The 13,995-nt window shown below is 34.3% G+C and overlaps 1 protein-coding gene across 1 annotated transcript in view; it reads right to left on the reverse strand.

Annotated features, from left to right (window-relative positions):
• LOC149802746 (receptor-type guanylate cyclase Gyc76C-like) overlaps positions 1–13,995 on the reverse strand; it is a 409,761-nt gene that overhangs the window by 134,904 nt on the left and 260,862 nt on the right. The window contains exon 4 of the mRNA XM_089951308.1: positions 10,064–10,748. Coding sequence (XP_089807434.1) covers positions 10,064–10,438 — 375 coding nt within the window. The 5' untranslated portion in view covers positions 10,439–10,748. The remainder of the gene's footprint in view (positions 1–10,063; positions 10,749–13,995) is intronic.

Below are 13,995 nucleotides of genomic sequence, written 5' to 3' on the forward strand. Positions count from 1 at the left end.
TATAGGGCAAAACTCAGTGGTCATTCACTTTATCAAATATAGCAACAGTGTGTTCAATTACTTCATTTGCATAGTATAATTTCAGTTGACCTGTCGTACGATAAACGACTACAAATGAATTCTTAGTAAAACGAATGTATCTTTTCATTTCTGTCAGAGTTGAGTAGATACAGATGTAAGAGGTTTTAGCCATTCTTTTTCCAGGACATGGTTTGGTAACATCTGTCATTGTACATTTTAAGCTTTTCTTCTTTAATAACTTCATTTGGAGATATGTTGAAAAAAAATGATATTACCCTTTGTGATAGTTTCCGAATCTTAGACATGCGATAGCTGCATAATGTTTTAATTTCTGTTTGGACTGTGTATCTAATTTAAAGATCTAGTTAGGATACGTATCGGAACCAACGTCACAATAGACTACATGAAACAAACTTTCTATTCATACAGTCCGTACAAATTTATATATTATATGAATTTATACGAAACTGGCCGTTTGAGTAGTCGGATGATTTATGAAAATTAACAAAATAACCGTAATTTACCATAACTTCCTCAATTTCTTTCAAAGAGGAAAATTCCTTTTTATCTTGTGTCCAATATATTAATTCCAGAATTATTTCAGCTTAGAAAAGAGTTACCTACATTTTTGCCGAAAATATATGTGCTTAAATGTGCTAGTGATACAGATTAACGCGGACCCCATATCCAGCTTATCTCGTTTCTTGAAATGTCTGTCTAGCACATTTATATTAGTCTTGATTTTGAAAATGCTACATTTAGAAATAATTACTATTATTATTTAGACTCTTTTAGATTTTACACATTCGCAAGATGCAAGAACGGGTGACCTCATAAGTTTTTACGACAGCATTTGTAAATATTTCCAGATTTCATTTTAATAAGCATTTTTAGAAATGTATCTAACCTTCAACATTTTTTATACAAAATAATACAATCCTGAACGATATCCGCGTTAAAGCAAATTGAATTATTTGACTGTTCGTGATATCGAATTTTGTGTTAAAATGAACTGTGTCGTTGCGTCCAGTAGTATTTAAAGACAATAATTGTGCGAGTTTCTTTGGGGCGATAAGGGAATTAACATTAGCCCATATGTTAACATGCGGGGGCCCTTGAGGGAAAAATGGAAAATTCTATGTTAAAAATGTAGATACGTTAACTTGTGGGAGTCACTTGTAGGCGAAACGGGAGACCCTAATCAATGTAAATTACCTTTGTGTCCCATACATTTTTCAACTCTTGGGGTACTACGTGCATTAATATTGGCTCATAGATTAACTTGATTGAAACACTGCGGGTCCAAACGGTGGTTTTAATGTCAATCTCCAACACACAACACATACTATCCAAGCACATATCTTCTATCCATGCAGTTTTTTTATTAATCAAACACACAACAAAATATACTATCCAGTACCCGCTTTTTGATTATTTTCCCCAAACTCACACACTACACACTACACACTACACGCCAAAGAAAAGGGTAGAAAGTGTTAATACACATATTTCACATGAACACAAAATAAAATTATCACAACAAAGGCGTTTTAAATTATAGTTTTCTTTGCAGATAATTAAAAAGACATGAACAAAACATCAAGCAAAAGCATTTCGACAAAACGAATTGCTATGTGTTCATTTCTTGTTATCTTGGTGGCCATTAAAAGGCCAACTGTCTCTTTTGATTTTTTGCATTCTTCGCATTTAGTAGTTATAGCTGCCAAGTATCGCACCGCATGCCTCATATTCCTTACTCTAGGAGGTTTTTGGTGGACACCACCAGGTTAAAGGTAGTTACCTTGGTTCCTTCTACTCATCAGGGATCCACTTTATACGCTCCTGCAAGAACAATGTTTCATGGATCTTCTTCCAGTTTGCACTGAGGCGCTGAAAGTTTCGTTCTCTTCTTTGACTCTCTTTTAGTTTATTATCCTTCTCCCAAGCCTTTGTAATTGTCTCACATTCTTTCTCCATTACTTCTCTTTTATCATGTGGCTACTGTAAGGGAGGTTATCTTCCTGTGAAAACGACTGAGGTTAGGGTAGCACCCCTTCCCTCTATCTAGTACTCCGTCCTCTGCATCCAACTGATCACTTCACTTACCTATTTGGCAATGTTGTTTAATAATTTTCTGGAACGTCTGAACGATATTCTTTCTTGTTGGATCTTAACGCTCTCAGTCAAGTGGCAGAGGAGGTAATGGGTGCTGGTTCAGGCCAAACCAAGCAATGTTCGAAATCATTGGCATGTATCTGGGCTAACGCTTCCGATAGCCTATGAGTCGATACCGGAAACTGTTCCTGTGGTCTCTCGACTTCTATGATTTATTCTCAGCATAGTGTGATCGTTTAGTAATGATCTAAAATTTTCATTCGACTAAGCTGCACACGTTCTCTTTCATGAGAGAGCGGGAGTCAATATACACTCAACGTTCCCACTGCCAAAACGATTACAGAGTCAAATCATGCCGTCCTTCTCGCTAAAGATTTACAGATAGCCATTCAAATGTATTCATCCGGTAAGAATACCGAATACTCCTCTTTAGATCAAGATCTAGATGTGTGCTATATATGTAAATAAAACAAAATACTGAGCTCCAGAATGTTCACAACACAAATGAAAAGGAACGACGGGAGAAAGGAGAGCCAAAGTAAAAATAGATGCATAGATGCTATCTTTGTCAAGAAACAAAGGGTATTAGCGTCCCAAAAAAAAGGAATACAGGCGTGAGGAACAGCGGGAGGAACAAAACCGTTCTTCAGAAACAGACAAAAAGCCATGCCCGCCAAGAAATGCAAGAAAGCAAGACAGACAGCGAAAAACAAGAAAGAAAAATCGACTTTTGTGATGTGTGATGAACTATCGTTGTGATTCGATTCAAAGAGAACATATCAAAGAAAATAAGTTGTCTCCTTGTCTTAAAGTATTTTTAAAAAGTTCGGATAGAAAAGACACTAACAAACAAGTTTTCGCTCACACCATGGGGATTTAGAATCTCTTTTCTGATAGATATCCGTGGCCCTAAAAGGGACCACTGGCATTTGTTAGGGGGAGAACAAAACACTTACGGACATAACAAAATCACTTTTAACTGTCTCGGTCCCTTTCTACGGCCATATATTGATGGAAGGTGTAGAAATCTTGGCACGTGAGTATCCATTTTTATTGGATTTAGCTTAAGAAGTTTTACACGTTCGTCACATATAGTTTAAATGCATCAAAAATGACCTGTAGCAACCATACGGTATTTTATTTCATTCCTTTTGTTATGATATTTAAATTTAACGTTTTCCTCCTCCTCTTCTTGTTTTTGTTTTTCCTCCTCTTGCTGTTGCTTAATAAATACTTATCCTGTTTCTTTCTATCGTTGCAAAAAATTCTCCAGTTTGTCCTTCTTTCTCGTTTTGAAACCATCCACCTACAACGATAATGGAGTGGGTAAAGGTAGCATTTCCGTCAGAGGCAAACAATCTTGCGGAGACGACGGGAAATCAGCCAAAGCTAAATCGAAGTCATTCTCTTCTAGGGGAATAATACTTGTTATATCTGCGTTAGTAGTCGTAATCATAGTACTGTCACCCAGAATATACGAAAAATCTGCAGCAAGTACGTTCCAGTGCATCGTCTTTTTTATTGTTGTAGCCATTGGTATGGTACTCCAAATGTTCTGCAATGGTACAACGTAAGAAAGCTGGTGCACCTATACTGAAAATGACGTCAGGCGTCGGGTCTCGTCTGTTCGAAGAGAGACCCTACGCTCTAAATGAATTTTCTAGTGTAGGTTTTGATTGGTGGGGCATTTTAATCCGATTCAATCCAGCATTATGTTATGTATACAAGTGAATTCACCTATGGTGTCAGATGTTCTCAACACCTCAAGCAAGATGAGGTCATGTGTGGTGTCATCAACCATCGTTTCGGGCATTCTGTTCTATCCGGCCTACTCCATACATGCAAAGGCGTCGTTGACCATTACTAGGATCACATACACAGCGATACAGAAAAGAGTACAGGTGAAGAGACAAGGATGTTTGAAGCTGGCCTTAGTCTACGGTCCTGCTGTCAGAGGAACCTTACGAATAAGAAAACCAGTCAAGAAATTCAATTTGTGTTAACCGCCTTTCATGAACCAACCCCAAGAGCACCTTTTCATGGTCAATCAGACCTTTAGAAATAAGAGGTACTAATCTTATTTGGCAATTCTGTTGATGTCCTGTGGATCTTTGTATGTGTTGATTATGTCTTGTTTTTCTTGATAGAAACAGAAACAAAACAACCCGAACAAACTTTAAATCCCGTCTTTTGAGGTATTATGTTTGTATATAAATATATATGGGGTATGAGGGGAATTTAATATTGAGAAGAAATTCCAATTGTGCCCCAGATGGCTACCGCATGTTAACCTATAGACAATGTTAACACAGGATTTCCAATTATGCCCCCAGGTGGCATAATCAGACAGTTGGTAATCGAATAATCAGACAGTTGGTTTAAGAGGTTCGTAACAATTCTTTTGCATATATTAACGCCGAATGTTAACAATAATTCTGCCACACTACTACTAACACCCACCCTATTACAAGCATATGCAAAATTATCATTAACCCCAACTTCTCTAACCAGGGGATAGATCCATCTTATAAAACTATAATGCTCATCTACAGACAACCCCAATCATATCTCAAAATTTGAAGTCTCTATCTCAAAGGTGTTAAAGACTATGCGTGACATTACGTACTCGTTCACACACGTACAGACGGGCATGATAAATTGATTCCCACCTTTTCTTTAAAACATGTGCTGGGATCACTGCATTTGGTACGATTTACAATCTTGATTGATCTGTTTCTTTCAAAAAAGGATAAGATTGAGAGCATATATAATGTCAATTTCTGACGCTGTTTCTAAATTATTACATTTTGCAAGAAGTGGTTACGTTGTTCATATGATTTTATTTAATACGTTATTAAAACTAAATGTTAGATACATGCATCCCAACCACTTAGGCATGTTGAACGCGTTAATTCAATAAGCACAGAACTTTGGACTCGTACATTATAATATCTTTACTCTCTTTTTTATTCTAATAGCTTTTGTTTATCCACAAAGTTTCAAAGTTCCTTGAAAGAAACTAAAGCAATCCATTACTTGCTTAATGTAAGTCATTATAAATGATGTCTGGTATAAGTTAATGAAAAACACAATGTTTTGCAGGTTTTTAAAATAGCTTTTACTCAGTCAAAGGTAGATGCACGAATTTGTTAAAATCAAGAAAGTGTGTGACCGATAAACATATGCATCATTTCTGTTTCAGAGTATACTTAATCTATTAAGAAAACAATAATTTTAACTTTAATATTCTTACATGATTTCGACTGGAATCAAATGAGTTTAATATAATACAAAATCAGTTTGTACACAGCAGACGTCATTCCTATTTCTTCCAATGGGATTTCTTTGTGCCATTGTCTGTATATGCGCGATAGTAACGGTCACATCATTCCCTTGTTCATTTGATCTTAGGCGATATTTACCAAGGAGAAAAATTAAGTATTATAAACTAAAATATCGTTGCATATATTGTCTATTGAAGGAAAAACGCGTTTCTGGAGACTGCGTTCTGCTACGAATTCATCAATTGTGTTGTACGTTTGCTACAACTATATTCAATTTAACAAAACACTAATTTACCATGACTTGAACATATGCGAGTTAATAAAGAGTCATTTTGATGTGAATTTCCCATTTTCTTAGCTCTTTATTTAAGTCATCCCTTACGTTAATAATTGAGTAAAAGATATTTCCGATGAGCACATAATAGGCTATGGTAACAGAGCGTAGGGCTTGCTCGGTATTTCAAGTCGGAAATTGCACCTAATGATAGTTTCCGTTAATGTAGTCATCCTTTTGTTTCCATTATGAACACACATAATTGATGAGTTTATTTATGTGTCATAATGCATCTGTTAAAATAAAAGGCTCTATTTAATGTTATTTGCAAAGATAGCGTGTTTCCTCTGTAGGCATGCCAAACTCAAATCAATATTACTACGCACAAATAATGTCTCCTACATAGACATTACATTATGATATCAATGTTAATAGACGTAGATGGCATGTTTCCTATAAAGGCATAACAAATTTAAAATCAATGTTATTACATGATGATATGTATTTACTGTTTAGGCATGACATTGTCGAATCAATGTTATTAGATGAAGATTTGTGTTTCCAATACAGAAGTTTCATTCTCAAATTAATATTCATTAGAACATAAAAACTCATTATTTTGTATATATTGCAAACACTAAGAGAGAGAGAGAGAAACAATGAAGACCTCTGGTAATACCATCTTGGAAGATTTTATTTGGTTCCATCTGGATCTTAAACTCCTTGTTTTAGAAACTATCGTTTAGGCAAAATAATGCATTGTCTTCGCTATAATGACTGTCGCTGTACCTCGTCTCACTAAACACTGATATCCACATATCTTAGGATATTTTTCACAATTATTATTATTATTATTATTATTATTATTATTATTATTATTGATTGGCTGATTGTGGTAGCTGTGGTGAAAACAATATTGTTTGTTTAGTTCTTAAGGCTGTTCCTAACGTTGCTCTCACTGCTATTCATGTACATTGTGGTAAATATTTTTTAATAACTGCTATTTTGCATTTATCGTATATCTTTACTATCTTTGATCATACTAAACATTTTAGTTAAATTATTTAATTACTTAAGTTACTTAAGTATATGTCAGATAAATACAAAGTAACTAGACGCATAGAAAAGAAAGATACAGTTGAAAAAGGGATAAAGTAGGGTTTTCGATCTAGTGTATGCGCTTGACCGATCAATTCATATGCTCTTATTTTTATACAAAAATGTATAAAATGATAATTCGCACGGCAACGTATTGGTGGGGGTAGAATGAGTACCCCAACAACATTGCTGTCACTTCTGAATGCCGATTTAGTCCCCCAAGTTTTCTTGTGTTTGGAGAAATGTTGTGAATGAAGGCAATCAAAGTGTTTTCATTCGAAGAAAGAGCCTTGGATTTCTTGCTTTGTAATCAGGATTCAACTGGTCTAGTACTTGATGAATATCAACGACAGAACATTTCAGATATAATTGATTCGTTCCATTATACTTCGAAATTGAAGTAATCGAATGTTGAATGAAGAAATTACGCATGAAATCATTCCACTTTCGACAGTTGTAAAGAGAATGAGATCAAATGTATTCTTGCTTCGGAATAATGTTTATGCTAAACGGACCATTGAAAGACATCATTACTGAAATATAAGTTAATAATATTAGTCTGGTCTTTTTCTTCTTCCTCTTTGTATTTACCAGTATTTTAGGACGCAAAAGTCATCAAAGAGAAAACAGAAATATACATATTGACTATTTTTAGAGAAAGGTTTCACTATTAAGTATTAAATAACATTGCGAAGAAATACTCGCGTATATCATTTCATGCAATTTTAAAGTGGAAGATTTCAAAGCCAGAGTGAATCAGCATATAAGATCTCAAGTAAAACAATACTCAACTGTCAATGAATGTAACTGGATTTCTTGGCCATATTTTTAATTTGAACACTTTGTGATCAAGGGAGCATTTTTCAAATAGAGTCGCAGTACAAACGAAAATATGAGCGCAATATAAAGAAATATTATTTTGCTAAACTATCCAGCTATAAACTTGAAGTTTTATGCTGTGCATCTTTTGTTTTGATTGAAATATAATACTCGGTTTTGTCCGGTTTGATTGGAAAGTTGTGTTTGGTTTTAAAAACATATTTCCTTCATTCCCTTTTAGAAGCTGTCAACATCATCTAATTATGCAAGATGAACAACGAATGTTGTTAAACAGCATAGTAATTAATTCACAATTATTCTCACAATGCATATAATGTCCGATTGCTCCGTTGAGATAAGTTAACAATTTTCAGCAGCCAATATCGATCATCATACAGGCGAAGACACACAAATCAAAAACATAACGCTAGCTTTAAGTAGTTCGGTGAAACCCAAATTCCACAGGATAAAGATACAAGTTTTAGTTTTTCAAAACGTTTTCAGTCTACCGAGGTTCTTAACTAGAACCTAAATAAGATGCTAACAGTATATCCCCTTTGCTATAATATAATGTGTATATTGATTTGTGCCAAATATATGGTTTATGAAATCGTTATATAGTTTATCTTGAGATTTACACTGTCTTTACACTACTTTCGTTTCAACACATCTGATTGTACTTTCATGTCGTTAGACATGATTTGATAAAATGTTACTAGCCGACAAATAATAAAGAACATTATTGAGAAATTGCTCTTCTTGTAGGTGTTTGTCGGCAAATGGAGGGTGCAGACCTTGTTCTAATTTCCCATGCCAGCTGAATGAGACTTTATTAAGTGTGTATTATCAGATATATATAAAAGGTCGGCAAACATAATCGCATTTGTTTTTCACAATCAATGGTACTGTATTGCAAACACTGACTTCGTCAGCCTTAAAGTTTACCGTATGTACTCGCTTACAAGAGGAGTCAAACTGCAAGCAGCATAGATACAGATCTGTCGAGGCATAATGCGCCTACAGGTCAGGATCCTTGATGTTTCTTATATTGATTACTCCTAATAAACGCACAGACCCGTATCTGCCGGCGCATTATCAGATCTGGACCTGTGCAGTTTGCAGTTAGACTCTGCTTGTAAGCGAGAGACAAAAGCTGATCCAATGAGAAAGTTGCTGTTGAATTTTCCATATCACCTGTTGGATCAAATTGCATGTCCTTAAAGTTCCATTTTCTAGATCGATATTATAGATTTTATATGTTGAATTATACAGTGGTGGTTTAAAGTTAAATTTCCTATGTTGACGTTATACAGTGTATATTTTGAATTACACAGCAGGAGTTGAAATTTCAATATCATATATCGAGAATCCATAATTTACACGTTGAATGTAACTGTTCGTGATGAAAGGTCCATTTCATATGGCGAGTATTTAGATTTCATCGGTTGAATTTCACAACAACGAGAAGCATCCTCCTTGTTTAAAAATAACCCGGTCCGTTCACCAGAGCGACCTCTAGCAAAAAAAAAATCATAGTAATTCTCGACCTGTGAATGGTAACTTTCAAACTCTAAATGCATGAAATAAAATGGTTCATCATAATTAAATACACGAATGATGTATCTTAATACTCGATATTATTTTGAATTGTTAAAGTGGATATTGTGGAATGTTACTTTTAACACCAACACATCATTTCACTATATTAAAATAAAAATTCTGACAAACACAATAAAATGTCCAATCACCGCTGTGTGTAATTCAACTGATACAATCTAAAACTCAACATGCGAAATGGAACTATCAGCACAATTGATGTGATTCAACATGTTAATTGAAACTCTCGACATATGACATTCAAATTTCAACAAAGGCTGTGCAATTCAGAAAATACAATCTAAAATCTCAACATTGGACATAAATTTTTAAACCAACTTTGTGTAATTCAACAGATGAAATCTAAATACTCAGCATATGAAATGAAACTTTCAACATAAACTCTTTGAAAAAAATACGTAAATTAGGAATTATGGACGTATGACATTGAATTTTCAATCACTGCCGTGTAAATCAAACGACACGATCTAAAATCTCGATATAGAAAATATATCTTTCAACCACTACTGTTTAATTCAACAGATACAATCTAAAATCCAGACCTAAAAATGAAACTTTAAGAAAAAGCAGTTTTATTATATCACGTTAAATTGGAATTCTGGACATATGACATTAAAATTTCAAAGGCAAGGTTCTAATTAAAAAAGCTTTTATCCGCTACGGCGCCTCATAATGTATGTGATATTGCGTACAATGTTTGAAATATGCGGCAGTCAGAATGCCTGTATATATATATATATATATATATATATATATATATATATATATATATATATATATATATATATATATATATATATATACTTAATACTGAAGAAATTCAACAATTACTTACATATGAAATCATAGGCAGATTCCACGATGCTGCAACCTTTGCTTCAACACTGCAACTATCCTCCAAACCGATAAAGGCCACAGCCCCATCTCGCCATTGATTGGTTAGTAGCAATGTACTCACAAGGGTATCGGCCTGAGTATCACCCCAGTTTAGATTTAAATGATAACCATTCAGCAATTCCGTATCATTGTTTATCCTCTCAATTGCCAAAGATATTGCTCCTGAAATTGATCGTCCTTGTTTGTTTCTATTAAAAGTCTTGGTCTTGTCAACAGTCAGATACCCGATGGTAATATTCCTCACTAATCCGCTGCAACATAGAGTTATGATCCCAAGAAATACTAGAAAACCAAATCGATGCATTGTTTGCATGCCAGAATCACGTTGTTTCCAAAGGTACTTCCTCGTCAATTGTCATTATTCTTCTGGCTTCTTGTTGTTCTCGGCTGGCTATTTGAGGAGCGTCACTGCCATGCTGATGAAAGCAGATCCAGTAAATACGGATAAAAGAATAAACTTTGTATTTATCTAAACTGACTTACAAAACGTGAAACACAAAATTTAAGAGGCGATTCAAACGTCGGAAATCAAATTCACCTCTAAAATTATAATTACTCTCTTCTCTTGATGAAATGATGATTTGAATTTAGTCTTTGCCTTAAGGTGTCTTTGTCGCCGGGATCTGAAACAAAAATGTTACGGAGCTTATTCAGATCACTCTGAAATATGTGCAACTCAATATACGGAAGACAAAATACCAATAGTATAAAATAATAGTTCGTAGCCCTTTTCCACCTTTAAGATTTGCATCTGTTTCAAATTACATGCAGTATTTCCAATTAAGAATCTAAATAGCGATTTTCACCAGCTAGTTTATTAAGCTGACCTTCGACTTTTGTTGCAATTATGTCAAAAAGTAAATAACACGAGATGAGAAAAAAATTATATAAGCTCTCATTTTCCATAATGAAAACTGTGTTCACCTTCATACTTTAGAAGTAAGGAACTACAGGCCCATAAACTTCTTTTCACAGTCTTAATGAAGCTCATAATCGCCATGTAGATGAATGAAACTTCGCAAAGAAATGTAAACACCCATGACAATAAAATTCCTTGCTGCTCACCTATCACAATCCATAAACTTGACAAATTGCGAATTTCCTTTCCTACTTTGCTCTAATAATAGCACAAGTAAATCAAAGATCTGGCAATTTTGTTCTGATAAAGCCCGCATGTGAAGCAAATATTGACATATTGCCCAAGAGTTAACAGTCAATGGGGCGTTGGAGGACTTAGATAAGGAATATTGACAAACTGCTACTTCTGAGACCAATGCTGCTGCAGTCCTTATTTATGAATTAGATCGATTCAGGTTCTAACATGAAGACTAAGGCTTGGCCAGAACACAACACTCGATGGAACACAGTTCTTCAGGTGGCATTCTGAAGGAAATTAGGAATAATACTAATAAACTATTGATTCGTGTTTATAGCTGTGCAAATGAAGAGCTGTTTGGGTATTATGACAGTTTTGTTCCTTCTCAGTCTTGTGTAATTGAAAGATATTATTAAAAGCTCATCTCTGCACAGAGAAAGAGACAGAGAGAGATAAATATTTATTTAGAACAACTACAAAATAAAAATGTGATTCAACCATCGAAAGTATAGTCTGTACCAAACAATTTGGAGATGAATGTGCTTAATATATATACATAAATAGTCATTTCTTTCCACCTACCTGCACAATTATATATATTTTGATTAGTACCTGTACAGATCTTTAATTTTGCAAACTGATCAGAAATATCACTTAAAACTATGAAAAGCAACCCAAGCGTCATTTAGCCTATACGATATGGACAATTGTGCCTAAATAGTAATTAAGCTTGCTGCTGTATTATTAGTTTATTCATTGTTATTGTTCATTTTTTTAGATAGTTGCTGCACCAGTTGCTTTGACATTTTCTGATATATATTAGTCATCTATAACAAAAGGAAATTTCCTTTAGCAACATCTATATTTTCATCTAGTTGGATTTGTGCAGAGCAAATAGTTCAGCTCTAAAGTTTCATATGGTCACTCAGTCTAGCTCATTTTTCCTTAACATCAAAACAGTGGATATGCAAACTGTTTCATTTCATTTGATCACATGGCATGGAGTAAACAATTGAACAAATCTTATTATCTCTGATGTAGGAGTCTAACAAGGAAACGGCTACCTACAACATCAGCATACCATGCAATAAGCTACTGTCTTTCAAGAGGTAGGATGTAAACGGAAAGGCTACACTAATCATAGGTTGGGCATTTTCTTTGAAATAACATGTGTTAATACTTCACATCAATTTGCTGAGATCATGAATGTGACATGTTTAAGTTGCCATTTACTACCGTGATAAGATAAACAAATGACATAGAACACTTATCCGCTACTAAGTATTGATTTTTTTGACATCTTATATCAAACTAAATCTTTCAGATTTAAATGACTCAAGAACTTAGTAGATTTCAGCTTTTAAATAGTCCAACTTTCCAGATAAGAAGAATAAAACAAAATTAACACCAAAACTAATGGAATAATTCATAGTATGACATGAAAGGTTATCCATGATTCCAAAGCTTACACACACTTACACACACACACACACACACACACACACTGAAACTATTCAAAACCGAAATCCCAATTGAACCGGAATCTCATCCAGCCCGAATTTATCTTCACTTTTATTATATTAACAACCATATACGTTTAGGTAAGCCAATTTAGATAGGTCTAGTACCTAATTGTGATTTTATGTATATACACTCAACGCCATCTTCAAGCCAAGCTCTTAAACTGTGAACAGTATCAACTATACGATGTATTTAAATATTCTGGAGCATCATTCATGATTCTAATGGACTTACTTAAGTTACGAAAGCATCGCGTTCCTCAGATGTTTCTTGTGATGATGACTGAATTTCTGTTCAACAACTGTATTTATTCATGTAACAGGATGTGATTTTCGGATGGAAGGTATATCGTTATTCTAATTCTTCAATCAATACTTATATTTGACAAAATACAGCTTTCTGGATGTTGTGCATTACATACAGAAACACTGATGCTGTCATCATTACATCTACCTTTATCGTCAGATAAACCATTATAAAAAAGTTTCTTTCACATTTGCAAAAAGTTTTTCGGTTTAATGGGGTATATCTATCTATCTATCTATCTATCTATCTATATATATACCTGTCTATATATCTATATATCTATCTATCTGTCTATCTGTCTGTCTGTCTCTCTATCTATATATCTATCTGTCTATCTGTCTATCTATCTATCTATCTATGTATCTATCTATCGAGAGATCGAAAGATCCATCGATCCAGATATGTGAACAACACATTTCGAACACTGCCTGTTGTAAGCTAGCAATAGACCAAGACTAAACTAGACAAGAAGTGCTTGATTCCGCTACACTAATGGTTGATGAAATTATCTTGAAAGTACAATACTGGCTAAGATCTCAGGATAATTTTTGCTTGTAAATATGATTCATTTTTATAATAGGTGGTTTGACCGATGCTAGATATATAGAGCAAAGCACCCGTTAGGTCACCAACACTTTTAGGGGACATCCCATTGTTGCAGTCCAATAGTTTTTAACACATAATAAAATCATTCATAGGAATCTCCTTTTCTTCCGATGCTGGAAAGAAAATCCCCCCTTCAACAAAAGTAATAGCTCAGAGTTAATTTTCAATCAGTATCGATGTCAATTAGCAATCGTACGCTAAATTGATTTACAATGTTTAGTAGGCTTCCTCTACACTTTAATCCTATCAGTACCCAATATATTCTAATTTAGTTTTCTTTCCTCCGATTTACTCGTTGAAGACTCTTATAATTTGATGGTTCAGAACAGTGCAGAAGGGTT

The sequence above is a fragment of the Sinohyriopsis cumingii genome, chromosome 3 (assembly GCF_028554795.1).
Source record: "Sinohyriopsis cumingii isolate HCF-2022 chromosome 3, ASM2855479v2, whole genome shotgun sequence".
NCBI classification, from domain to species: Eukaryota; Metazoa; Mollusca; class Bivalvia; order Unionida; family Unionidae; genus Sinohyriopsis; species Sinohyriopsis cumingii.